The sequence below is a fragment of the Saccharomycopsis crataegensis genome (assembly GCF_037102585.1).
Source record: "Saccharomycopsis crataegensis DNA, jcf7180000000077, whole genome shotgun sequence".
In the NCBI taxonomy this organism is placed as follows: Eukaryota; Fungi; Ascomycota; class Saccharomycetes; order Ascoideales; family Saccharomycopsidaceae; genus Saccharomycopsis; species Saccharomycopsis crataegensis.
The window spans coordinates 500,602-528,571 of NW_027043824.1; the positions used below are offsets into that span (position 1 = coordinate 500,602).

General features: G+C 37.9%; 9 protein-coding genes across 9 annotated transcripts; 5 read left to right on the forward strand and 4 right to left on the reverse strand. All coding sequences in view use genetic code 12, as the record gives it.

Moving 5' to 3' along the window:
- Positions 1–686: 686 nt before the first annotated feature.
- DASC09_027740 (type I sorting receptor) lies at positions 687–5,357 on the forward strand (the record flags this gene model as incomplete). Its single annotated transcript, XM_064996377.1, has 1 exon — positions 687–5,357. One exon carries the CDS (start codon positions 687–689, stop codon positions 5,355–5,357), a length of 4,671 nt encoding a protein of 1,556 aa, XP_064852449.1.
- Positions 5,358–5,642: 285 nt separating this feature from the next.
- POL2 (DNA polymerase epsilon catalytic subunit) lies at positions 5,643–12,329 on the reverse strand (the record flags this gene model as incomplete). Its single annotated transcript, XM_064996378.1, has 1 exon — positions 5,643–12,329. One exon carries the CDS (start codon positions 12,327–12,329, stop codon positions 5,643–5,645), a length of 6,687 nt encoding a protein of 2,228 aa, XP_064852450.1.
- Positions 12,330–12,705: 376 nt separating this feature from the next.
- Positions 12,706–16,140, forward strand: DUF1 (Duf1p; the record flags this gene model as incomplete). The annotated part of the gene is made up of 1 exon (XM_064996379.1): positions 12,706–16,140. One exon carries the CDS (start codon positions 12,706–12,708, stop codon positions 16,138–16,140), a length of 3,435 nt encoding a protein of 1,144 aa, XP_064852451.1.
- A 258-nt stretch (positions 16,141–16,398) lies between these two features.
- DASC09_027770 (rRNA-processing protein LAS1) lies at positions 16,399–17,793 on the reverse strand (the record flags this gene model as incomplete). The annotated part of the gene is made up of 1 exon (XM_064996380.1): positions 16,399–17,793. One exon carries the CDS (start codon positions 17,791–17,793, stop codon positions 16,399–16,401), a length of 1,395 nt encoding a protein of 464 aa, XP_064852452.1.
- Positions 17,794–17,834: 41 nt separating this feature from the next.
- Positions 17,835–18,234, forward strand: ATP19 (F1F0 ATP synthase subunit k; the record flags this gene model as incomplete). Its single annotated transcript, XM_064996381.1, has 2 exons — positions 17,835–17,864; positions 17,992–18,234. The coding sequence occupies 2 exons, from the start codon at positions 17,835–17,837 to the stop codon at positions 18,232–18,234; spliced, it is 273 nt and encodes a 90-aa protein (XP_064852453.1).
- Positions 18,235–18,653: 419 nt separating this feature from the next.
- SPB4 (ATP-dependent RNA helicase SPB4) lies at positions 18,654–20,552 on the reverse strand (the record flags this gene model as incomplete). The annotated part of the gene is made up of 1 exon (XM_064996382.1): positions 18,654–20,552. One exon carries the CDS (start codon positions 20,550–20,552, stop codon positions 18,654–18,656), a length of 1,899 nt encoding a protein of 632 aa, XP_064852454.1.
- Positions 20,553–20,821: 269 nt separating this feature from the next.
- Positions 20,822–22,378, forward strand: ULA1 (Ula1p; the record flags this gene model as incomplete). The annotated part of the gene is made up of 1 exon (XM_064996383.1): positions 20,822–22,378. The coding sequence occupies one exon, from the start codon at positions 20,822–20,824 to the stop codon at positions 22,376–22,378; it is 1,557 nt and encodes a 518-aa protein (XP_064852455.1).
- Positions 22,379–22,693: 315 nt separating this feature from the next.
- On the forward strand, positions 22,694–23,857 carry ECM8 (Ecm8p; the record flags this gene model as incomplete). Its single annotated transcript, XM_064996384.1, has 1 exon — positions 22,694–23,857. One exon carries the CDS (start codon positions 22,694–22,696, stop codon positions 23,855–23,857), a length of 1,164 nt encoding a protein of 387 aa, XP_064852456.1.
- Positions 23,858–24,072: 215 nt separating this feature from the next.
- DSE4 (endo-1,3(4)-beta-glucanase) lies at positions 24,073–27,141 on the reverse strand (the record flags this gene model as incomplete). Its single annotated transcript, XM_064996385.1, has 1 exon — positions 24,073–27,141. One exon carries the CDS (start codon positions 27,139–27,141, stop codon positions 24,073–24,075), a length of 3,069 nt encoding a protein of 1,022 aa, XP_064852457.1.
- Positions 27,142–27,970: the final 829 nt, after the last annotated feature.

Sequence of the window (27,970 nt, forward strand, 5' to 3'; positions counted from 1 at the left end):
TTTTGCTGTCCATTTAATCACATGGGCTCATAACATGCAGGGATGCTAAACGGACCCAATTGTTTTTTTTTTGACACACCGCTTTCTCCAACAATTATTAGTGAGGGAAGTAGTAGAATTGATACAAAGGAAGCTTTTCATGATTAAATGAATGATTCTACTAAAACATTCACTGTGTTGGGGCTGTATATATATATATATATATATATATATATATATATATATATATATATATATAGATCATTGATGTAGGATGAGCCTCCGTGGTATTTTTCTCATGCAATGCTTTTCACGATGATCATCTACAAATGAGAACTACGAAAATGGGGCTTCTCAATCAAGTGCCCGGTGAATAGACAGATAATCCACTGCCCAAAACCATTCGCTGGAAACTTGTTTTGCAGGCAACTCCCTTTGTCACGTTTCATATTGGCGACTTCTGAACCAGCGCTGCATAACCAGAGGCGCATTGGGAGATTTTTTGACAACTCAACTGTCTCCGAATTCGATAGACCTTTCACCAAAGCTTGCAAACACACATGTCGCCACCCTAGGTGAATCTTGTTTATTTCCTCCTCCTTTTTTCTGTTCTTTCTTTCTCATCCTCTCATCAGTTCTGCAAAGATATCACCTCAACTGGACCACGAGCCAACACATAAACAATTAACAATAAAAGAAGCCCTGGGATGATACTCTTTCACTGGCTTTGCTTGATCCTTCTGGCTTGTTTGGCCTCGGCTGCTAATAATGAACCAGCACTTACCTCAACAAAGTTCGATCATGGCTCATCACGTATTGCGTACTTCGATGACTCTCCAACAATCCTCAATCTTAATGACCAGCGTATCTGGAAATCAGACGATAACGGTGTTTCATGGTCAGATATGTCATCGACTTTTCAAGATGCAAAAATATCATTTCTACATATTGATAAATATCATAAGGAGCGTGTGTTTGCCATCAGTGATTCTCAGACACATTGGTTCACTAATGATAAGGGGAAGCTGTGGAAATCTTTCACAATTGATGAAGAACTCACGGTTACTAAAAGACTTTTCATAAGTGAAAACATGAACACCCCTGACAATGTCCTTTTTAAAATACTTGATTGTTCAAATATCTTTGATTGCACCAGTAGCTATTACTATACTAATGATCAATTCGCTCAGCCTCCAAAGAAAATTGAGAGTGTAGCAAACCCAATGTTTTGTGCTTACACCGCTACCAAGTCTAACGGGAATATCGATGATATGATTTGTATTTCGAATTCGCATGATGCCAAAGGCAGAATAAAATCCACAGATGTCATTCAATCTAAAGATTATTTCAAAACGAGTAACCAGATTATGTCCGAGGGTTTATCAGAAGTTTTCATTTATGATTTTGATGTTGTCGAATCTTTTATCGTTATTAAGGCTTTCACCGATCGTTATTCGGATCAGTCATACGTTCAACTCTTTGTTTCTAAAGACGGTATTGACTTCAAAAAAGCCAATTTCCCAGGCGATCTCAAGAGTGAATCATTTATTATTTTACCGTCTAATGAAAACTCCCTTTACGTTTCTGTTTGGGGTCTCAAAAAGAAAATTAGTACCCATTTGAGCACCATCATTTCTGATCTTTATGCCTCTGATTCTGATGGGTTTACTTTCCGCAAGCTTGACAATCTTGCTGATGAGTCCGATTATTATGGGTTCCATAGTGTTGAAAAAATTTCTAATTTAGATGGCGTTTGGTTAGGTAATATTATGGCTGGTTATTCTGATTTCAGCTTCGACCCACTTGTCAAATCAATGATATCTATGGATGATGGCCGTTCTTGGAATCTTCTCAAATATGAAATCCCCCCTGAATCAAAAACCAAGGCTTATTGTAACTCTGAATCGACTTGTCATCTTCAACTTATTGATGCTATTGAAATGACCGGCGATGGCAATTTCGAATCCGGTCCAACTCCTGGAATTTTGCTTGGTGTTGGTGCTGTTTCCGATACTTTAGTATGGGATTATGAAAAGTTATCGACTTGGGTCTCAAGAGATGGTGGTTATAGTTGGTTCGTTGCATTGGATGAACCATGCGTGTTTAGCATTGGTGACCAAGGAAATGTCATTGTCGCAATTCCATATTACAAGACAGGATCATTCAGCTCTATTGAAAATTCTGCCGCTCTGGATCGTTCCATTTACTATTACTCCGTTGATCAAGGTACTACATGGAAAGAGGGCCATTTCGACAAGGGACTTTTCCCAACTTTGTTAACTACAACTATTGACGGGTCCTCTCAAAAGTTTATATTCGCGGGGTATGATATGGCTGGTGCCACCAATGAACTCCAGGTTTTTGAGAATGCATATTATGTGTTTAGCATGGATTTCAGTGATATTTTTGGCGGGAAAACTTGTGGCAATGGAGATATGGAAGAATTTGTTGCCCGTAGTGGTGAAGGCACTGAGGATGGTATCTGTATCATGGGCCACAAAGAAAAGTTCCAGCGTCGTAAAAAAGATGCCGAATGTTTTGTCAATAAATTGTATCAAGACGTTGAGCCAACCATTGAAACCTGCGATTGTACTATTCATGATTTTGAATGTCAAAAAGGTTTCAGATACGAAAATGGTGAATGTGTCGCCGATCTTAAATATTTCAGAAATGTTTGTGTTGATAATCCAACCACCGAATCTCATATGGCTAAAATTCTGAAGATTCCTGGCAATACTTGTAATATTGGCAATTTCAAATTGGAGGATAAAGATTATTTTGACTTAAACTGTCGTGACTTGCTTGCAAATTCTCCTGCCCATGATATCAGAGTTTCTCGTAATGGTATTCCAGGTAGTGTTCAGCAATATGTTTATCTTGATCAATCTGCCGATAACTTGAGGGATGAAACTGTGCTTGTTCTCACATCAACGAAAAGGCTTTATATTTCTCACAATGGTGGTCTTGAATTTTTCTGGGCTAGCGTTGATGATGAGGATGTCCTTGCCATTGTGGAAGATAAATACAATAGCGACCATGCGGTGCTCTTGACTCCTAAGGACACTATTTATGTGACAAAGGATCGTGCTCAACTGTTCCAAGGGTTTAAAGCTCCAAGCAGACTTAATCCAAAGGGGTTTGTTCCGCTTTTTTTCCACCCAAATAACACCGAGGAAATGATTTTTATTGGTGAAACCGCAGAATGTGCACAAAATATAAATACTCCACAGTGCCTGTCTATGGCTTATTTGACTAAAAATGGCGGGGAAACATGGGTTGCAATGCTTAGGGATGCTAGATCTTGCGATTTCGCCGGTGCAAGGTTCAAGACAGATGATGAGCTTATAATTTGTGAGCGAGTGAACAATGATGGTTCAGTGAAAATTTTGAGCTCACGTACTCAATTCCAAACACCAGATGAAATAAAAACTCATTTTGAACATGCTGTGGGTATTGCTACAGATGACAAATTTATTGTGGTGGCTGATATTATTGATGGTGAGACTGCGTTGAAGTCCTTGACCACCTTGGATGGCGAAACTTTCGCTCATGCCAAATTCCCTCATGACTTTAATGTGGACAGTGAACAAGCTTACACTGTCTTCAAGACTTTCTCCAAATCTATTTATTTGCATGTTACCACTAGCAATTTGAGAAACGCAGAATTCGGTAGCATTTTGAAATCCAATTCAAATGGTACTAGCTATGTATTGAGTGAGGATTTTGTCAATAGAGATGCGGCTGGTTATGTCGATTTTGAAAAGATTCAAGGGATTGAAGGGGTTGCAGTTATCAACGTTGTGTCCAATCATGAAGAGGTTGTTGATGCAAAAACTGGAGCTTCCAAAAAATTGAAAACCAAAATAACTCATAATGATGCTGCTGAATGGGCGTACCTCGCGCCCCCAGCTGTTGATTCTGAAGGTAACGCTTATCCATGTGTTAAACAAGGGAAACCATTTCTGGAGTGCTCTTTGAATCTTCATGGATTTACCGAGCGTGTTGATTTCCGTGATACTTATTCATCGGGGTCTGCAGTCGGTATGATGATTGGTGTGGGTAATGTTGGAGACTTCTTGGATAATGATAGATCTACCAGCTCAACATTCTTGACTCGTGACGGTGGTATCACTTGGACTGAAATCCATAAAAAGGCGATGAGCTGGGAATATGGTGATCAGGGTAGTATTCTTATGCTCGTTGACCAAACAGAACCTACTAAAGAATTCACCTATTCATTAGATGAGGGTCTCACATGGCAAACTTACGAGTTTACTACTGACGCCGTGATGATCAAAGATATAGCTACTATTCCATCAGATACATCACGCCGTTTCATTTTGTTTACATCGGCTGGCGAAGCTGAACAAGGATATAGTCTTGCATTTGGTATTGATTTCAGCAATGTGTTTTCCCGTCAATGCTCTCTTGATCTTGATCGTTTGGAATCTCCAGGCCAGGATTTTGAGTACTGGAGTCCAAAGCACCCATTCCTTGCTGACAATTGTCTCTTTGGCCATGAAGCTCGTTACCTCCGTCGTAAACCAGAACATTCAGATTGCTTCATCGGAGCTGCTCCACTAAATGAAGGTTTCAAAGTCTTGCGTAACTGCTCCTGTACCCGTCGTGATTATGAATGTGACTACAACTTTGCAAGATCCTCAGATGGCACTTGTAAACTTATACCTGGTCTTAAACCAAAAGATCCAAAAGAAATGTGTGTTAATGATAAAGCGGTAGAGTATTTCGAACCAACCGGTTACCGTCGTGTTCCTCTCAGTACTTGCGTCGGAGGAATGCAATTGGATCATTACGAAGCAAAACCTTGTCCAGGGAAGGAACTGCAATACGATAAGCTTCACGGATCGGGATTACGTGGGTTTAACTTGTTCTTGGTTATTGTCATTCCAATCGCCGCGTTCTTTGGGGCAACGTGGTTTGTTTACGACAGAGGTATCAGACGTAATGGTGGATTTGAACGCTTGGGGGCGATCAGACTTGAAGAAGGAGACGATGGTGCTGGTCTCGGCTTCCCTACTAGAGTGGAAAACACTCCAACCGATAAAGTGGTCAACAAACTTGTTGATCTTGGGGTCATGATGTTCATGGGAAGCGTTGCCATCTTCCATTTTATCCAAAGGGTCCGTAAGAATGTCACTTCTGGTAGAAGTCCATTCGCTACTAATGGCCGCGGACGTTACTCATCTATCAATAACCATCAGGTTTTCCTCGATGATGATGAGGATTTCTTGGGCTCAGAAGAAGAAGATGATGATGTCGATGGAGAAGATGATCAATTGATTAGCAACCCAGCAGATGAAGAGTTTGATGATGATGCGAGAAGTCTAACAAGCGATATCTTGAATGACGGTACTTGAATATTATAAATTTTTTATTACATATTACTTTCCATTTTTATTTATGAAATCTATTTATGAGATATTTTCTTTTTTTGATGCTTTGTAAAATATTGCCGATACCTCATTATAATTATAAGGCCTGATATTCTCTGTTTTCTTTTTTATAAGTGAATAGTAACATATGATTATAAGTCAATGAATGCATTAATACAAAAGCAAGAATAAAACTGAAACAAATAAATGGGAATAATGAAAATAAAAATAAAAATAAAAATATTTGGCAAAACAACACGCAAGCAAGCACTAGATTCCTTGGAGGGTATTTTTCAAAAAACGTAAGTCGAAGAAATCAGCAACATTCGAGAAAATCTGGACTCTTCTAAGAAGAGCATTTTTATTAATTACACCCACCCAATTACCAGAACACTTGCAGAAAGGACTCAATTCGTCGTCTCTAATCTTACCGCACCTCTCACATTTCAAGTCTTGGGTATAAAATAAAGCCAAGTTCCGTTTGAAGTCGGCAATCAAAGACTCTTCAAGTGACACTTTGTTCAATGGTTGACGACATTGAACACAACTCCAAATATCTTCCTCTTCATCACGACAGAAATCCACATCGCGGATCAAACCACAATTATTGCACAAAACTTCAGAAATCTTTAGTGAAACACTAGGGTTCTTGAAAGAAGATTCATCACTAAATTCACGAACATCAAGATAGTTTAATAGTTCTTTTCTGAGAGAACGAGATTCCAAATTCCGTTTCTTGGACAACGCGAAAACTGCACATAAATGCTTCACTAGCTCAAGGGTTGGATTACCAAATTTCAAATGGGAGCCTGGTAGCACAGGGAATCTATATTCTTCACGGAATGCCTCACTTAAAATAACGCTGTTTTGTTTACCGTATAATTTTTTCACACGTTTCTTTAATGGGTTCCAAACACTTGCAAAAGCATCGGAGATAACCACCTTTTCACCATCCATATCATCTAGACCTTCATTATCTAGATCAGTTGGATTAGCCGGAGGATTTATTTGAGTGAGTCTTGCGGTGTTGGCATTGATATTATTTTCTTTTTCTTTCACCAATGCATCAAGGAAGATGGAAATCCAATCAGTGAATTCAGTTTGGTATATTGGTGGTAAAAACTTGGCAATTTGCCAATGGGAATATAATTTCAAATCTTGAGAACCAGTTTCCGAAATGGTTTCACAGGCTCTACCAGCATAGTTATAATCATCCATCCAAACCAAGATATCCCAGTACTTCAAAATCTTCATATCCAAATAATTGAACAATGGCTTGGTACGAACTGCCTTCAAGATATATTGGGAATAAGCGTAGGAGTTCTCAATTGAAGTTTTTGACGTTTTGAGGAATATTTTACTTCTGTTAGTGAAAATAACAGTGGATCCCATCTTCTTGAATTCTTGAATCATTTGCAATAGTGTTTTCTTTGTCAAGTTATGAACATGATATTCAAGACTTGGATCATACAAGAACGATCCTTTCTTTTGTATCCACTTCACAAAATTGTTAATCATCAAGTCAGCATATTCTGAAGATCCTACAGCATCATCCCACCAATCTTTGACCATGCCTCGAAGCACCGACAACGCATTCGTATTGAAGCTATCAATGGAAAATTCTGTGGATGGAGCACCAGAGTTTCTATCATCACTGCCACCCATAAATACATCATTTTGGTCAGCTAGATCAGAGCCTTCAGCTTGATTGATTAGCGCTGAAGTTAGCACTGTATTAATGGTTAAGTTTTGAATCGAGATCTCCAAAGCAACACTCTCATAACTATCTGGGTTATTGATATTTGGAAATACCAAAGATTCAGTAATCGGAACCAATTTTTTATTTTCGGCCCCACCAAGGTCAGAATTAGTGTTTGAAGACCACCATAACACAACATTATTGGCCTTAAGACGTCTTGAATATTGAATATCAATTAGATAGCCGATATTATTCAATTCCAAATTACAAATTGGAATATTACTGTAACGAGAAAGCTCTAACAAATCACGAACCCAAGATCCCAAAGAAAAGAAGAACACAAAAACTTTCTTCATAAGCTCTTCTTGCCAGCGTAAAGCTGGCAACACAATTTCGTTGTAGGACAACTTTATTATTGGGAAATCATGTACTGATTTGATTGTTTTATAGATCCTGTCAATAAATGGCGTTTGAAGGGCAAGAATAGCACTTGAGGATCTTTCTTCATACAACGAGGCGATCTTGGCATTTAATTTCTTATTCAATGACTGGAGATTAGTGAAATATTGGAGATCTAAGTCAACTTCTGATGCATAGTTTAAATATTTTGAAAATTTAGCTAGGTCATCTTCATTTGATTTGTAAATATCGGAATAAACCGCTTCCAACTTCTTATTTTCTGGAAAATCTTGAGCTTTCTCTGAAGGTTTAAGAATGAAGACAGACACAATTGGCTCCCAAGAATTGAAAACAAAATAAACCTCATATTTGTTAGACGTAACGTGAGACAAATACACCAAATCAACATCAAATTTCTTCAAGTAGGTGGAGTGATCAACTGGTTGAAATTTAGAAGAGTTGAATCCAAACTGTAAGCCTTTGTATAAACCGCCTAACTCATCTGATTCAAAGCTAATCGTACTACCCAAATTCATAATAGCTCTATCCTTTGCAGTAACCTGACTTTCATAGATATTACTCTTTTGGAGAATAGAGCCAGGCTTATGAATATTTTCATTGAACACCAATTCATCCATTATCGCTTTATAAACCGGCTTGGAGTTTTTGATAATAGTGGCTTTGGATGGCTCAATAGAAATTTTCTTTTCTCTCATTTCTTCCACCTGCTCTTCCAGTAAGTTATTGGTGGAATTATTAAATGTCAAATACACTTCTTTTGGAACCTTGATCTTGATCACTCTGATCTTTCCATCTATTAACACTTTAGCTCTGATTTGTCCTAGAACATTATCCAATTTATAATCCAAAACTTGCCAGCTAGCGTTGGTTGCGTAAGTCTTGGCCTTTTCGCGGACCATGTTACTAATTGAAGAGTTGTGATTAGCAGTCCCAGAAGAATATTCACCAAATATCTTTTTGTTAGCTTCTCTCTTTTTATCATTTTGTTTCCAAATCACTTTGTTGTAAGTCAACCAACCAACATAATCAACTGTAGCATCAGGACAACCAGCATCCAAGATATCTTTTTCAATAGCCTCAGTATCAACATCCTCATCACCAGATTGGTTCTTCTTGTTCTTGAGTTTACGTTTCCTGGAATGAACAGTGCCAAATTTAGAGTTGTTGGCAAACGCGGCTTTCTTATCATTCATAAGATCCTCAATATCTTTTTCGGTGATCTTGGCAGGCTTGTCACTTTTGCTGAAAAAACTGGTTAACTTCGTTTGCTTTATTTGATCTTCTTGGATTCTTTTACTGATCCAAGCAGGCAATTGAACAGTTTCACACGGATTTTTTTTGATTTGCAAATATGCCGGAATACTGATGATTTTCAAAACAACGGATGCCAATCTTTCAAAATAGTAGTCCCAATCAAGAATGGTTCTTGGATCAAAGTCTTCAAGAACATTATCACCTAACCACTTCCTCAAGAAATGTCTCTTTTGGGTAATATCAGCAGAAAAAATGGCAATTGGAACAGCTCTTTCAGCAATTGGGGCACCTTTTGGCTTATTGGAAATGATGAACCGAGCAGTGATACCAGAATCGCCTTTAACGTCAATTCCTAAGAATTCAACTAATCTTTTAACAGTGGTAATAGAGGTAGATTTCATCCCATTATATTCTTCAATAGACTTACTCATACTCTTTCTTTCACCGATTAAATTAATCAAATCTTCATCTTCAATATTTTTCCCCTTGGTCAATAAAATACCTAGCCATTTATTGGCAATCAGGGCCACTTCTTTATAACAATTCTCCAAAGAATCACCTTCCAAGAATGCAGGGAAAAGATCTCCCTGCATATTTTTCACAATTTCCAATTCACCACGTCTCTTTAATTCAAACCCTTTCAATTCAGCCAATGACCCATCATAATTGAAAACAGCATATCTCTTTTTAATACCCTTCCCTTCTTCCTTAGAAGTTGGTAAAATCATAGCTTTGTAAGGACCATCAAGTTCAAAGAAAATGGAGTTTTCAGATTTCACTTCGTACTGATAATTACTGTTTGGAATTAATTCTTGGTATTGATGATTAGTGAATTGTAAGTGAACCAAATGATTTAACATGGAACATAAATAAGGTAAACCAAGTTTGCTCCCGTCCTTTAGCGTAATATCAAACTCATCGGGGAATGATTTCGGAATGATACACCAAATACCATCAGTGTCTAACTCCAAAGGTCTACCGAATCTTTCAATCAAAGCTCGTGCCATTTGAATAATGGTAGCACCTGTAAGACAAGTTATACCTGCCATCTCCATAGAATACCATCTAGAACCCTTTCTCATCACATACCCATAAAATGAGTTCAAAATAACTTTGTGGGCCAATTGCAATGAATCATAAGTAATTACCATCTTCTTAGCTTCGTCAATCGCATGATGGTCACTCTTGTCAATTGTTGAAGATTTCTTTTTCCATTTTTTCGCCAAACCTTTATAAGTATAACGACGATCTCTGAAATTTCTCACTGTGTCAATATAAAACGGATTTTCTCTTTGACAAACAATCGCATCTTTGTTGATTGTTTCTGATACTTTGATTCTATGGTAAACTTTTCTAGAATAATCACTGATTCTTTTCTTCAAGTTTGTTACCTGATCAGTGTAACTTAATTCATCAAAGTATCGTTTTTCGCCGCCTGATCTTGTAGGTGGGAAGGTTTCATTTTGCATAGCTCGTTTGATCATTGCATATTCATCCATCTTTGCCGGATAATATTCACCTCTCCAAGCCCAAGTTAATGATCTATCACAAACTTTTCCAGGTCTATTGAAGTCACAGGCAGCACAATCTTCTTCTGTTTTCATAGAGTCAGGCTGCAATCTATTTGAAATCATGATATTTGGATACATTGAAGCAACATCAACGTGGTAGATCAAAGGTAATTCAGTTCTTTTTGGCTTATTCTTCAATTCAATTAGTTCTTCTTTGATTTTTTCCGCAACCTCTTCAAAATTGGTCACATCTTCGATTTTTTTGTTGCATTCAACTGTAACAAAGAACTTAACCACATCTTCCACATTCTGTAATAGCTCATCTATTACAGTTGGGTCGATCTTAAATGATGTTTCTAAATCTGATCTAAATACCCCTGCTTCCAAAGATTCAACATGGCCACCGACGTAGGTTTCGGATTCCAAAAGATGACCATCATAAAATCTCTCCAAAGGATCTGTGTGTTTGTTTGGTAACAAAATATTATTTTCATAGGCTTGGACCATTAATAACATTTCACATAATGTACCTGTACCTTTTCTTAAAACTTCATCAGCATTCAATGGAATAATAGTAGCCAATGAGAAAATAAAAGGATGAACATAGTTATAGTACAAATAGTAGGTAGCCACAGCATCAGACACAGAATATTCCGAAAGTACTTGCGGTTTTTCAATGGCATATGGGGTCATTAATTCGGGATCCAATTCAATTGGATTATAACCTAATTTGACAGTGGTAACGGCTTTCAAACCCTGAGAACCCTGAGGTAAGTAAGAATCACGTTTTACCCATCTGTAACAATCCATATGACAACAATAAGTAGACTTATATTCATCTTCACTATCCTTCTTAAATCCAATTTCATCAAACATAGAAATACCATGAAAATTTGCTCTATTGTCCACGAACGGCCAATCGAAAAAGTCCCCGTTAAAAGTGGAGATCACTGTTGGCCTGACTTCTCTAATATGCTCGAAAAACCGCTTGATCAATGCTTCTTCGTTTTCCGCATTAAAAATCTCAAAATTACCTGGATATTCTGGCTTTGGTGTATATTCAAAATCTTCAATGTCTTTGCTAATAATTTCTCTGTTGGTGATCAAGTAACCATCACCATCAATCATATAAGAAATCATCATGATTTGATCCACTGCTGAGTCCGGAAATTTTAAAGGTGCTTTACTAGTTTCGATATCAAAGGCTAAAACCACTGGATCAGGAGGAACCACGACATCTAATTCTTCAAAATGAATTTCTTCACTTTCAGCCTGTACAGAGTACCATTTTCCAACTCTCAAATTTTTATCGATTGCCACACGAACGTGAAAAGGAACGTCGTATTCCTTGATATCGTCAATATACTCGAGAGCATCAACAGTTCTGGCATGGCTACTATTCTCATAATCCTCTTCCATGTAATTGATATTGACAGCCGAGTAGACATCCCTGGCATCTTTTTTCTTTTTGTTCTCTTGTATTATTGGGTTTAAAAATCTTCTTGCATCTAGCATATCCGTTAAGTTGTGAAATGTTAATTTGAGAAGTTGACGCTTAAGACCAATCAAATGGTTAGGAAGTACCAAATCTTCTTTTTGTACTCTTGAATATTTCTTCACAGTACCTTCCAAATTCTTTTTCAAGGCCTCTTCCACTTCGATTTCGGTGTTATTTCTGCAAATCAAAAAGAAATACGGATCATATTGAACGGATGTTTTGAAACTACCACCTTCCTCATCAAGAAAATAGAAGTCACAAGCAGCAACCCCATCAAGAACTTGACTGCTCGGTAAAAGAGTTGGGTGGAAGTTGATTAACCAACCAGTTCTTTTTGGCCCTGCTTCATACCTGTCAAATCCCATCATAGAATCGATCTGATCAAGTTTTCTGGCAGCCTCAAGCTTTGACATTCTCTCAATGTCTTTGTTTCTATTTTGTGATTTGCCATTGTAACTTGATCTGCTTTGGTTATTTCCAAACTTGTTGTAATTGGGTGTCTTGCTATTGCCATTATTATTTCTGTTATTCTTGACGAACCTAGCCGTAGTAGAGCCTTTGAACTTCCCGCTCATTATCTAATGTTGGCAATACTGGATGGCAATTGTTGTGAATGCTCGTCAACTTCGTTCTTGACCTTCTTTTTTTTTTTCTTCTTCTTCTTCTTCTTCTTCTTCTTCTTCTTCTTCCAAAATTACGCGTCTTTTTTTTTTCTTCGCGTTCTCTGTGACTGTTGCATATTGGTGCAGTAAGTGGCACAATTGGGCAAGTGTGGGGGCCTCGGCAGTCAATGGAAGGAAAAAAGTGCAACGGTAAGCAAAGCCAATATTCTGTGTATGCTCATAGAAACATTTATTGGAAGGAGAAGAAAGAGAAAAGTAAAGAAGAAAATCAAAAAAAAAGGTTAATAATAGTATTTATACAAGACTACAAGCCACGAAGCTAGACATAATGGCACCTCACAATAATACTGAAAAGAAAACCATCACGTACGTGCTACAGTCTTCGATGGAAGAGAATGACGGGCATATTGGTGGGATTAACACCGTGAAATATAACAATGAAGCAAGGACCCTATTCTCCGGAGGTAGAGATGGTACGGTTAAAATATGGCAGAGCAATTCTGGACATCAAGAAGAGAGCCTGGCGAATAGAGAGAACTTTAATGACAATCTCTCAACCATTGGCGATACCAATAACATTGAATGCAACAACCAGCTCATTGCCGATGTTGCAACCAAGATAAATAAATCCGGTATTGGTATCGTGCAATCCGCCTCAAACCCTTTATACAGTCTTACAGAAACCCTGCAATTACATACTGACTGGGTGAATGACATGGAGCTCGTCAGCAATCAATCTTTGGTATCTTGTTCATCTGATTTGCTAGTGAAGCATTGGAACTACGAGACGAATACCCAGTCAACTTTAGGATACCATAGTGATTACGTTCTTTGTTTAGCCTCACCAAACTCAAATTTTAAGGATATTAGAAACAGTACTGACGCAAAATGGATTGCCTCTAGTGGTTTGGATAAGCAAATTTGTACCTGGGACCTTGTGAAAAATACCAAGCTTAAAAGTTACTCCATAAGTAATTATTCATCAGGATCATCAAATTTAAATTACTACAACTTTCAAAATAAGGGCTCGGTTTACTCTCTTTCTGCGACTAATAATTTAATTGCCTATGGTGGGACAGAAAATACCATTGGTCTCATTGATACCAGATCTGGAAGTCAACTGAAAAATGATGTGTTGAAATTAGTTGGTCATACCGATACAGTGCGATCTTTAATTCTTTCTGATGAATGGATTTTGTCAGGCTCGTCTGATTCAACTATTAAACTATGGTCTCTTAAGAATAACAGAGTGCTCAGGACATTTGATATGCACAGCAGCTCGGTATGGTCTTTATATTCCGACTATGCCGATTTCAGGATCTTTTATTCCGGTGATAAAAATGGGTATGTTTTCAAAACCGATACCAGAGGTTGTTTATTGTCAGATCAGTCATTCGATAATGAACTAGATGATACCAAAAATGAAATTTTAACATCAAGATTAAATGAAAATTTGGGGGTGGTTTCATTGATTGCCAAACAATCCCGTGGAATTAGTTGTTTGGCTCTTGAAAATTCCAACGCCCCATCAGGAAACTTGATTGATAATGGAAGTAACATATGGTGCTCCACTGATGATAATACTATTGAGTGCTATCCAAACTTGGATTTGAAGGATGTGGCTTTACATCAGTATCTCACCATGAAAAATGGACTATTAAATATTGTCAAAAATAGTACTGTCAATGAACTCACCAGCCAGACTGATGATTCTACAAGCAGTCTCAATAATAATAGTGAAGATATTTATGATCTTGTCTCGCAACTTTCAATTGATAATTCACGTCCTTCAATGGATCAACGCCCAACATCCCTTACGGCGACAAGCATTTCTTTACTTGATGCTATTGATAACTTCAGTGATACCATGAGCTTCAACAATGATTCAGGACTAAACAGTGGTGATGATGATGATTTAAATTGTAATGATAGGAACTTGCACTTTGAAACCAGTTTCACCAACTCGAATGGTACTGCCAACTCGCAATATATAATTTCAGGGAACGATACCGTTAATAACACGGAAAACAGTCAATATTTTCTCATAGAGGCTCTTACTGATCCTATTCCAGCTGAATTAGTTACTGTGGTCCCTGTTAATGAGGACTCAATATATTCTATTGAGGGTAATCTGGCGGTTATCAAGGCACGACTTTTGAATGACAGACGAACTCTTGTTAGCTTAAATGATGCTGGGGTGGTTAGAGTGTGGAATGCTATCACCGGTACAATCAAAAAATCCTTTTCTCAAGAAGAAGCTGATGAAAATGAACAGGATGTGGATTATGAAGAATATGATAGGCTCTTACGTGAAAAAGGAGAGCATCTTTTCGAATCGGTTATTACTAGTTATCAAACAAAGGAAACTCTACAGAACTGGTGCTCCGTTTCCCTAAAAATTGGCCGTGTCTTCTTGACTATTGGTGCCAACACCGTTACCAACTGTGAAGTCTATATCGATGAACTAGAAGGAACAATTGATAGTAATTTGATTGAAAAAATCATTCTGGAAAATCCAACCCCTATGGACGAAATTTCTATTAATTTGGGAAAAGTTGTATTGAAGTCACTATTGTCCAATTTTGTTGATGAAGCAGTGCAAGACGATATTATTTTCCGTGATCAAATAGTTAAGGGCCAGATATATCCTGCTAAGGCCATTAAGAAAGAACCGTATTCTAGATTTGAAGAAGAAAATTCAAGAGAAACGGACAAAAATGAAACTGCGGAATCGGGTTCCAACAAAGAAGATATAAACGGTAATGAGGAAGAAGGCTCCAGTAATGCAAACACATTCAAAAAATTTTCAAGATTTGGTAGAAAAAGCAAGAAGGAAGAAAAGGATGGCTCTAATTCTACAACCCCAATGACATCTGCATCTAAAACCAAGACAAAAAATCTGACCCCAGGGCCTTCCAAATTGAATATACTTCCAAGTACCAACTACGATGATGATGATAGTTTAATGGCCATCCTTGATAGATTCAAGTATGAATATCTTAAAAATCCAGATCCTAAGGAGCTTCAGAATTCAAATTTTAAATTGCCAAGCCCAAAGGAAATTCCAGTAGTCACTAGTTTAACAACTAATCCTTTTACTGTTTTAGTTAATAAGTCATCCAGTGACCTTAAAGGCAACTCTTTAGTCATTTACAAATTTCATTCCAATGATACCGAATTTGACAATGTGAAATTCCAAAATTTCAGGGAATTTCTACCAGGATGGGTAGGTGCTGCATTATTCAAAAATCAATATTCTGAAAGATCCGTAACCAAGATCCACTTTGTTGTCGAAGAATGGAAACCCGACTCTGGTGCATCCAGCAATTTCAACAGTACCACGAACACTACCAATAATTCAGCTGAGAGTTTGCTGGACGGTAAAACATCTTCTTCTCAAAAGAGAAAATTGTTTTCTCTCAATGGGAAGGAATCAAGTTCTTCGACCAATTTTGGCACATTGCCAGTAATCCTCGATCCTACCACAAGATTATCAGCACATGAATATATGCGTGTGAAGAAGATTATGTTTTATATTCTTGAGAAATTCCCAAGCAAGACACCAGAAATGAAGAAGATGTATCCATTTGCAAACATTAAGTATGAGGATTCGGTAAAAGTGGAGGACTGGCTTGAGATTTTGTGTAATGGAGAAGTGTTATCACCTAATATGACGTTAACTACGGTGAAGACCAAGATCTGGAAAAATAGTGGTGACATTGTATTGAAATATCGACGTAAAAAAAAGATGCACAAGAAATAAATTTAGAATGTTCAAGTTTTTTTTTGGTTCTGGTTTTGGAGAAGAAGGATTAAAAAATATTCTTTCCGTTGTTATTATTACTTGTATTTGCTGTTTGTGTTATGTTTCGTGTATTATAGATATTTGATTTTATTTGGGTATTTCAAAAGTATCTTTTCAATTTTTTTCCGCTAGAATTTTGTTTGTTGTTTTCTTTGATGCTCATCATTCTTAGCAGATATTAATTCAAAAAAGTTAATTAGACACAATTGTAGTATATCACAATGGGACGCCGAACGGAGTTGGTTCATAAAACTCCACCGGTTGCCAAAAATAAAAATCTTCGGATATTGAGCTGCTTTTGGATTCTGAGGTGGCATTAGTCTTAATATTCTTAAGCCTCTTTTTAAAATTAGCAATTTCGTCATTGACGTCTATTTTATCAGTGCTGCGCTTCCTGCTCTTCGTTGATGGATCTGTGGATGGTTCCCTAGAAACTTCTATTGGTAAATAATTTGATGATTGGGCAATCAATTGATCTAGTTTTTCTGTTTGAGCAGGGGTTTTGACGACTTTAGATTGAATTGTATCAAGAATGGCAGGGGTTTGTTTGTTCTTGCCATGGTTTTCGATAATATTAAGTACATTATTGATGTTTAACAATGATTTAGTGTACTTTGGTGTCAAAAGATGTTCGAGCCATTTTGTCGATAATTTAATCTCTGCATCATTCCGAAAATCGAATTCTGTCCCATCTTTCTCTGAGTAATATTGTTCCTGTTTTGCTACCAAGAATTCAAATAATATATCGCTGAAGCTTTGTTCATATTTGAACATTTCGCATACAGAATTCAAGTAAGTTAACAATGGGGTATACAAGGCCCTTAACTGGCCAAACTTAATATCTTTTTTAGTTATTATTAGAACATTTTTAAAACACATGACATTGAGTAATATCTTAAAGATCTCTTCTCTATTGTATCCTTCTTTATTGATTAAGAAGTCCCTCATTGCGTGTAAGTTCTCCCAATAATTTATAATTTCAGGATCATCATTCATTTCATTTTCATTGACCAATCTAATCCCATTCCGATGGAATCTTCGGTATACTCTTAAATTATCCTTTACTTGGCTGTAAAACTTGGTTTGGTCCCTCTCGGACAATTTCGAAGGATTGCTTTTCACTTCAAAATCCTTTTTCGACTGAGTACTGGAGAAATCATTTTCGTTCCAGAAATTATCATATAGCCACTGCAAAGCATCGGCTACCAAGTTTCGTAGCACTTTCAAACCAGCTAGCGATTCATGGGTTGATATATGTCTGATTTCCACAAATGATGATGGGAGATTGAATTTTCTGGCAATAGAGTGCAAAGGAATTGCATGGGTTGATTTTTGGTGCGGATCAAGTAAGCCATTGACAAACTTTACAAGCGCAAAACTGTAAGTCATTCTCACGTACAAAGTATCGGCACCTGCCTTATCATTCAACTTTGCAGAGGTCAATAGACAGGTTGATTCTATTGAATGTAATAGCTTGCCTCGTACTAAGTATGCCTTCACTTTGGCAATCGCTTTGAGCTTTTCATCGTCGCTCCCGTTGAAAAACCATTCTTTAAGCTGTTCTATTTCATCAGTAGACTTCCAAGGCACAACCTGCGGATGGCTCATCATTATATTACTTACTGTCTATCTATAATAGTCAATCATCAAACATGACAAAAAAAAAAAAAAAATTTGATCGAGTAAAATGCACCGAATCCACGGGTCCAAAACCCTTAATCCGGGTTACAAACTAGTTTTGAGCCCCTTGTCCAGTCAAGGCCCCCGGAAATTTTCACACAAAAAAAAAATCGTCAAAAGTGTAACAAGACGCTCAAGGGACGACTGAAAAATAACAATATCATACAAAAAAAAATGGGTTCTGCTTACATTATTCTCGGAAAGAAAGTCTTGCCATGGCAATTATCTGCTGCCACCATCGGTGCCGTTGTTGCTATCGCCGCTCCAAAGCCATGGGGTAAAGTTGCAGCCACCCCAGCCATTGACGCCAGCAGTCCAGAGGAAGAAAAATTCGTCAAGGAATACTTGAAGAAGAACGGTGTTGAATTATAAATGGTATCCTAACAGCTAAACAGAAAACAGAAAACAAAACAAAACAAAAAAATACGGAAAAAAAGGTGTGAAATAGAGTGAAATATCCTTTTGCAGGTTTTTTCCAGTCATTTTGGAGAGTCAATTTTATCTATTACAAAACTGGTCAGCCGGGTGCTTTTTAGTTGCAGTTTTTGATGGGAGATATTTTTGAAGCTACAATCTTATATAAATATTCTAATACTATTTTTACTCTGGTTCATTTTAGAAGCATTCGTGCATATAGTTTGTGGTTACTACCATGACCCTTCGTAACTTGATTTGCATTTTTCAACTTTGTAATAAATACCATCTACATCTTTTGTTATCTAAACAACAATACTTTCCATCTGAATTAATTAAAACTAGTATACATTTATAGTGAAATTGAATACATTGCATCACAATCCATCAAAATTCCCCATAACAGCCCCTTGCTTCTTCTTCTTTTTACTTCTAACGATATCTTTCCAATCTTCTTGAATATCTTCATCGCTGTCATCACTACCTTTTTGCGCAGCAATTTCCTTTTCAATAGCTTCTCTTTTTCTTTTCATTTTCTCTCTTCTGGTATCTCTACTCTCCCTTGCGTTGGTTTTATTGGACCATGCTTCATTCAATTTCTTCATCTCTTTTCTCTTGAGCTTCTCTTGCTCCTTTTTGGTGGTATTTTTAAGCTCTTCTAATCTCGCAGCCTCCTTTTGTTCATTCAAATACTTGAACTCGTCTAAATTAATTTGCTTTTTAATCAACCACCCATCTTTAAATTCTTCCAATTTGGCATCATCAATATATTTGGTTTCCGGCATCCTTGGGAGTCTAATCAACCCATATGCTTTGGCCATGCCAATATAATCGAAGGTTTCGAGTCTAAAGATTGATAACGCCGAATGCTTGGAGTAGTATCTTACAAATCCAACGTATGATCGTACTGATAAGTCATATCTGCTTCTATCTTCTAATATCCACCTCTCCACAATTTTATCTAACCTATTCTTGAACCCATAAGCCATACTCAAATTCAAATCTAGTTTTGACAAGTCGACTTCTGGATGCATATCTGAAAAATTACCCATATCAACTTTCTTGACTCTCATAAATTCCAAGTAATCTTCCTCACGTCCCTCATTTAGTAATACAATGGCTTTACCCACCTTGTTGGCTCTCCCAGTTCTCCCACATCTATGTAAAAACACATCTGGATCAGTTGGTGGATCCATTTGGATAACTAAATCCACATCTGGAATGTCTATACCTCTTGCAGCCACATCTGTGGCCATCAATATTGACTTGTCAGTCTTTGCATTTGCTGCAAAATTCTCTAATGTTTTCACTCTGGCCTTGAGCTGCAATTTTCCATGAATAGAAAAGAACTTCAATTCAGATTGAGTCTTTTCGCTGGCTTGGTGGAGTAAATGACAGAACATTGCGTAGAAATAATTCACAGAAACACAGGTTGGAAAATAGATAATTGTCTTTTTGAAATCTAAAGATGATAACAAGTTGAACAACATCTTGATTTTATCATCCGGTTTAACAACGAGGTAATTGATACTCAAAGTCTTTGGGGCGGCATTCATGGTATTGGAACTTTTCACGGCAATCTTCACCGGGTTAGCCATCCCAATCTTGAAAATCATGTCTCCAGCACTGGAAATAGTGGCCGAAAACAACCCAATTCTCTTTTGTCTAGGTAATTTTCTAACAATCTCCCTGATAGTGGCCTCGAAACTGATATCCAACAATCTATCTGCTTCATCAAGGACTAGACAATCAAAATCTTTAGTCTTTTTGATGATGGCACTAGAAGAAATGAATTCTGCCAATTTCCCTGGGGTCCCCACAAGAATCTGTGGTTTCTCTTCCATAAATGTTTGCATATCTTCTTGGAAACTAGTTAATGACCCCACGATCTGTTGAGTTTTTATATCTTTTGGGATCCCCATTTGCTTTTGTATTTCTTCGTCTTCAGGATAATATTTCAAGATGCTTTCAAATACGTTGTTGATCTGAATTGCCAATTCTCTTGTTGGGGCAATCACCATAGCAAACACATGGCCTCGTTTGAAATCGGTGGCCCGGCACAATCTTTGGAGGATAGGAATCACAAAGGAAATTGTTTTCCCAGAACCAGTTACAGCTTCCACAACAACATCCTTATTTCCAGAAAATAATGGAATTGTAGATGCCTGAACTGGGGTCATATTTTCAAACCCTTCAGCAGCCACAGCATCAAGGATCCAGGGACTCAAGTCACAGTTGACCTTACTCCACAAAAGATTCCCTTTTTTCTGTGACATATTCTTCGCACTTTCACTTTATTGACCTTTCCTGTTGGATTGTTTGTCAGATATATTGCAATCATCGATAATTTTGAAAATTTGTTAGAATTTTTTTTTTTAATGCTCATCGGGGGGTTTGGAGCCCCATATTGATCGCGAATTTCTGTCAAAAACAAACAAAGTCAGCTTTAAACTAACTGCCTTAAAAGATTAATGGCAATCGCCAGTAACAATCAACAAAACAGTCTTGATATAATTGACTAAAAAAAGAAAGAAAGAAAAAAAGGATGGTGGTTAACGAACAAAAGTATGATCGTCAATTAAGACTTTGGGCGTCTGACGGTCAGCAGGACCTTGAAGAATCGCATGTTTGCCTCATCAATGCGACGTCCACAGGCTGTGAAATCTTGAAGAACTTGGTATTGCCTAACGTTGGTCAGTTTACAATTATTGATGGTGAGCTGATAAGTGAAAGGGACCTATCTAGCAATTTTTTCCTAGAAGAAGGTGACTATGGCAAACTAAGGGCGGCAGTTGCCACTGAATCGCTCAAGGAACTAAATCCATCAGTACACGGCCAATATTTAGGGACATCTATTGATGACTTTCTAATTGAACATTGTCTGGTCTCCAGTTTCTGGAATAAATTCAGCTTGATAATATTCACCTCATCTTTCAAGTATAATGTCAGTTTTCATAAACTAGTGTCGTTGATCTACGGCAAAATCCCAATCTTAGAAGCCAATTCCGTTGGATTCTATGGCTCGCTTAAATTGATATTCAATGAACGTACAATCATTCAGACACATTTGAATGAAATTCCTGATCTTAGAATAGACCTCCCCTGGCCTGAACTTTCTGATTACCTCAATGGACTTAACATTGAAAAATTATCCATCGAGGAGTTGAAGAATATTCCATACTCTCTCCTTCTCATGAACTTCCGCCGAAAATATGTTGATGCTACTGGTAACGAAAAGCCAACAAGAAAAGATTTTAAGAAATTTGTGGAAACTGATGAGTTGGTTAAGGATATAAGATATGCTGCTTTAGAAAATATTGAGGAATTGCTCAAATTTTCTTGGAGGGGTACAACAAGAACTACTATTCCATCGACCATCCAGCAAATTTTAGAAGACTCTAATACTTTATCTTCACCTTTGTCTAGTTCTCCATTTTGGGTACTAGTGAAAGCTTTGAAACGCTTTGTTAATGAAAATGGTTGCTTACCGCTATCTGGTAAAATCGTCGATATGGCGTCATCTACAGAGAAATATATTGAACTTCAAAAACTTTATCGAGAAAAGGCTGAAAAGGATAAAAAATTAATAGAAGAGTATGCTTCAGATATTTCTGCGGAGTGTATCGTTTCCCAGGCGCTCTTGGATAATTTTTGCAAGAACTCCCAATATTTGGTTGTACAAAAGGGGTCAAAAGATTTTGTCAACAATAAAATGGTTAATGCCATATTGACTGGTGATAATTCAAGTAGGGTATCAATTCAGATGGCATTTCTTACTCTTGGGGTATTTTGTGAGAACCATGAGCATCAATATCCTAAGATGGAAGATTTACCAGAATTGATAGATATTACAGAAACAAGATTTCTTAACGGGAATAAAGTGCCATTAAGCTCAAAAGGTGGTGATGAGGACTCAAAATACATAAAAACCTTGAAAGAGTTCATCAGAATGGAAGGTTGTGAGATGATCAATACTGCTTCTTTCATTGGTGGCTTGGGAGGACAAGAAGCTTTGAAGATTTTAACCAATCAATATGTCCCATTGAATAATACATTGGTATATGATGGGATTGAAAGCTCTATTGAGAAGTGGAAGGTCTGATGTGGCTTAAGTAATAGATGAGGCAGTTGTTATTTTCTGGTTATTGTGATTTTGTAGGCACCTGCATAGTAGACCACAAAAACGGTATGATAATAATTTGTGAAGAAGGGACGGTAAAAGTGAGCAAAAAAAGGAAAAAGTTCATTTCATAATGACAAAAAAAAACAAAAAAAGGATTTGAAGAGAGAAAAATAAAATAAAAAAGCTTAAGTTTTGTTCGCTAAATTGTCGCTACTTGTGAAGCATCACTTAATCAACAAAAAGGGAGAGAATACAAATACCATAATCATTGGTAAAGCGAAAAAAAAAAAAAACATGATTCAAATTGATATAGCTTCAAAATACGTTACATCTTGGGTAGACGAGAGCTTTATTTTCTATCCTAAGGTCGTTGATCCCCAGTACCAATGTCCAGGGCACACTGATAATGATGGAAGTTACTTAATCATTGATAAATCAAAAGCTAAATTTCAGACGATAAAGATCTTTGAGAATGAATCATTATTGAACAATTTTGCAAATATTGAAATCCACAACCATGGATCAACGGTATTGGAAATTGGGAATGAAGATTATGAAAGACATTGCGAGATTGATATGGCGGTTGAAAACGAGTATGATGAAGACGATAATGAGGATGATGATGAAGAAATGGAATACGATGAAGAAATGGAATATGATGAAGATCATAGCTTTGAGTCAATGTTTGACCCTCCTCCTAAAGTTTCCAAAATTTTAGTGCTTAATGAACAACCAGCCTTAGCAAGTGATCAATCACTGGGTTCACTTACATATTCTTCTTTTGGGTTATTAGATAACATAAGGTCTGGCCTTCATCCTCGAAAGTTTCAAAACCATCGTTTAGATGAATCGTGGAAGCTGCGGCAAACTGATCAAGGGAAATACACTTATCAAATGAACAAAAAATGCCCGCCATCGCCGAACCCAGACGCCATGGATGATGCTGATGATATTTTACAACGCCTTAAGGTCAATGCTATTAGTTATCGTTATTGTCGTCTTCCTGCTGTCGATCCCCCACCAAAGAAAAAAACAAAGGAAATTCTCTGTCGATTCTGCATCAATCAGAAATGGATACCTCAATTGCAAGTGGCTCACCATTTACTTTTCTCCCACGGCATTCTCACTCCCGGCTTAGTCAACGACCCCAAGCTCAAATTTGATGTCGCCAGGGCAGTCGAATTCTTGCCATTGCCTACTCATATCATTGAGAAACAGGTTGGTAAATGGATAGATGTCTATGTTCATTGTGGGATATTTGAGTGTGGGAAATGGATAAGATTAGGAAAATACACGATTGATGAAAATGAAGAGCTATTGAATGCATTTGGGTTGTTCGAAAAATACTTTTCCCACGTTGTGAGGTGTTCTTTGACCAAGTTAAATAATAATACAGCACCTCACCATACTTTTGGTTCTAATGATTTTGAAATCTCTTCTATGGATTATTATTGGTGATCATAAATGAGTATTTTTGTAAAATTTTACAGTCTAGATGTAAATATGGATGAAAGCAATTCTATTAAATGCAAATTTTAATGTAAAATGTAGGAAATTTTATACAGTAGTCTAAAGAAATGAATATAGGAAAAACAGAAAGAAATGAAAGACAAAAGTAGCAAAAAAAAAGTAATACTTCAGTTGAAAGAGAAAAGCATTCACTTTTCGAATGATTATTGGGAAACTCCATTCGCCAAAGCACCAGAGAAGGCTAAACACCAGGTTCTAGATTGACCATCATCCAACCATTTTGTCAGGAAATCACTCTGGCTGAAGAATTCATAACTAGAGGATGGGTTAAATAAGGCTTGGTTCAATCTCAAGATACCGGTCCAGCCACTATCCAACCCGTCAATAATAGAGGAAAGGTAATCATTCCATTCTTCTTCAGCAAAAGTTGGGCCTCTCATTTCACTACTCACTGGGGTAAGTGGCAACATATGAATACCGTGGATGTACTCAACATTATCACCAAAGAAGGTTGTGTAAGCAATCTTGTTTTCGTAGAAAATACCACTGACCTTGTTGGCAACAATTTCGGATGGTTCAACAGTGTTGTCGTCAGAATAGTAGAAGTAATCGTTCAAGGATCTCTTCATGATAGCAATCATCAAATCACCACGGCTTTCCATAGCACTATCACCAATTACCTTACCCCAAAGCTTCATACCATAGGCAAAGTTGTAATCTTCAGATGTGGATTCTTCGTTTTTACCAGCACCAGAAGTGAACAAACCGGCAGCCCAAGAATGACCATTGAACCAATCGAACATACGGGAGACTGGGAAGTAGGAATCGTCCTCTGATGGGTTAGCAACATCTCTAACTAAAGAATTAACCCAATCCTTGTTAGAGTCGGCCCAGGTACCATTACCGTACTTGGAATCAACATAACCAATAAGGGCAGCAGCATGAACAAAATAACCGTAATGGAAATGGTGGTCATTGTAGTAACCAGCACCATAATCCAGGCCCATATCACCATCGTTGTTGGCGGTAGTAGTAACTCCTCCGAACTTGGTGTCGTACATCATTGGGAACTCTTGGCTGTTGGAAGTAAAAACCGCATAAGCTTCTTTCAAACTTTCTAAAGTTGTAACGGTCGCATTAGAATCTTGCAAAACATCAGAAAGCACATACAAGATATAAGCAAATTTATCCAAAAGCTTACCAGCGGTGTAAGTATCGATTCCAGAAACACTGTCCTTGATGTTAGCTTGTAAATCGCTTTCAGCAACAGAGGCCAACAAAGTTAATTGGTCTGATGTCCAAGACACTTCAGTAGAGTTCAATTGTTGGGACCATGGTGCAAATTGGATCGCAGTGTTCAAAGTTTCGGTCATGAGCAATTGATCAGCAATGAAACCGTACATAACACCCTTGGTAGTAGATTGGAGAGCAATACCGGTGGCAGTTTTAGAAGTTGCAGAGGACAAAGAGGAAAGATGGTGAGGCAAGGCAAAAATCAAAGGCTTTCCAGAAGTAGAGGAACCAGAAGTGGAGTATGTGAATCCATAGGTAGCGTCAGTACCGTCGGTGACTTCCCCGTTGACGGTGGCCTTAGTTGAGTACATACCGGCAGTCATATCATAGTAACTTTCAGAAGAAGTGGCATTTGGAGCAACAGCCACTTGGATAATTAAGCCGTCAATTGCAGAATCGGCTTGGATGTAGTTGGAAGAGTTTATGGTAAAGTTTGCAACAGAGTTGGAAGAAGTGACGTATACAAGCCAGCTATCACCATTGGACAAAGTAGCCTTGAATTTGGAAGTGCCATTTGCCAAAGCAGATGAGGCTTCTTGAGTAAGTCCAGTAATTGCCATACTAGATTTAAGTTCTGGAATCAAGGAACCATGATAGATTGCAGTGATGAAACCTTGGCCTTGAACAGTTGGAATATCAATGTAATCAGTAGAAGAATTATCTTGAGCCAATTTGACATTAACTGACATATCTTTCATCTCAGATACTGTCATTGAGATACCAGAATCAAAAGTAGTAGCAGAGTAAAGCAAACCAGCGACACCGACTGGGGTTGTCAAGTAATCAGCACCTTTAGTAGAAATGTGGACGTCAGTTCCCAAGATCTCATCAGCGGCATCAGAATAAGAAACACCCCAACCATACTTGCTTGACTTATCATAAAAGAGACCATATGGGTAAGACCAAATAGGGTCAGTTTGCTCAGACAAAAACAAGTTGGCGTAAAACTTATTGGTTTCGTATGGACGATCGTTGAATACACCTGCAGGAATGGATAATGGATGTTCTTCTCTAGTGAAGATAGAAGGCGGCGCATCGTCAGAGATTTTGTCAAATAAATTCCCAGAGAAAGTGGTTTCTGTTTCATCACAGATGTTGGTGTAATTTACTAGAGAAGTGAGGTTGTAACCAGAGCTGCTGTAACTACTGAGGCAGCCAGCAATGGAAGTGGAGGAGGCAGCAGAAGCAGAGGAAGCAGAGGAAGCAGAGGAAGCAGTAGAATCAGAGGATGTAGTTGATTTAGAAATAGCACCGGTGACCACGACACTCGAAGCAGTGTTGGTAACGCTGAGTGCAACGCTGGAACTACTGATTTTGTTACTGATCAATGGCTGCGAGTTACTGGTTGGGTTAGTGGTGATAATTGTACCACTGGCGGTAGTCGATGGAGTGTGTGAGGCCTTGTAAATGGTGTGAGTTTTGGTAACCGCAGAGGTCTTAACAACCACCACGGCTGTGGTGGCCAATTGAGTAGTGGTTCTGGTGTCAGGTTGAACAGCGACATTAGCATTATTAGCAGAAGAGACGACGACATAACTAGAAGCTTGACCAGCAACCGCGGTCAACGAAGAAGCGGAAGTTGCAGCGCTAGATTGAGCGCCCAAATTGACAATCGATTCGGAGTAAACAACGTTACCAGAAGTTGAAAGTCCGGTAGCATCTTTAGTATCCACGGTATTAGAAACATGAACTGTGCTGGTCAAGGTGATTGGAGCAAGGGTGGTAGTACCAGTGGTCACAACGGTGGTTTTCACTGTGGATGTGTTGGTGTATATGTTCAATAAAGAGCTTGAGCTGGTGTCAACAGAGCTAAAAGAAGAAGGGTCATATGTGACATTATAGCCAGCGCTATGATAGTTGGTCGCACTTGGAAAGATGGTGGTTGTATTTTGGTTATCTTCTCTTTTATTATTGAATAGAGAGGCTTCAGCTGTAGCCAACACCAATGCTGTTTTGTACAATGTAGACAAGAACAACATGATGAATAATATTTGTTTCGTTATTCAATTGTTGTTACTGGTCAGATCTTGAATGATGATGATGAGGAAAATCCAACAAGACCAAAAGAAACCAAGGGAACGCCATCATTATATATGTGTTTGCCGGTCTCCAAGCAGAGCAGCATGAAGAATCGGTGGTGCTGTAAGCAGAAGTACACTGATTTCTGGTCGAGACCTCATCCGTGTGCTTCTACATTCATGATTTCGAGGTTTAAAGTCTGGGACAAAAACCAAAATTTACACGATGCTGTTGTCTCATGCGGCTACTGCAGTGAGGTGCATGGCATCCTTCCATGCGGGTTTCTTTGAGGTGCTTTGTGATATCCCGTGTGGGTGGGTGTATAGAGATAGTGAAGAATACCTATATACACAGAGCCTGTGGTTTCTACTCGAACGATTGTTTGTGGCCCCCGTCTGATTCATATTCCAATGATGTGGTATTATTCATATTGCTCTTTGATATCCAGTAGGTTACTCCAACCAGAGTGCCTGAAAAGAAAAAAAAAAAAAATACATACAGATCCCCATGGACGGGTCAATCAAGTAAGTCCCTCAGACTGTTGTGTAATTACATTATTAATGCCCTTTTTTATCTCATTATGGCTAGTGGCACTATATTAACTATTGGCGCATTTAGCATGAATCCAGTTGAGAGTACCCAAGCTTTTCTCCCATAATCAAATTTTGCCTGGGAAGCTAATACCGTTCCCAAGGCGATCGATCAACATGAGATGGTACGTAACCAAGTCTTATTTTGAATATACTGGGAGCAAAAGTTGGATTTTTTTACGGTAATGTTTGATTACAA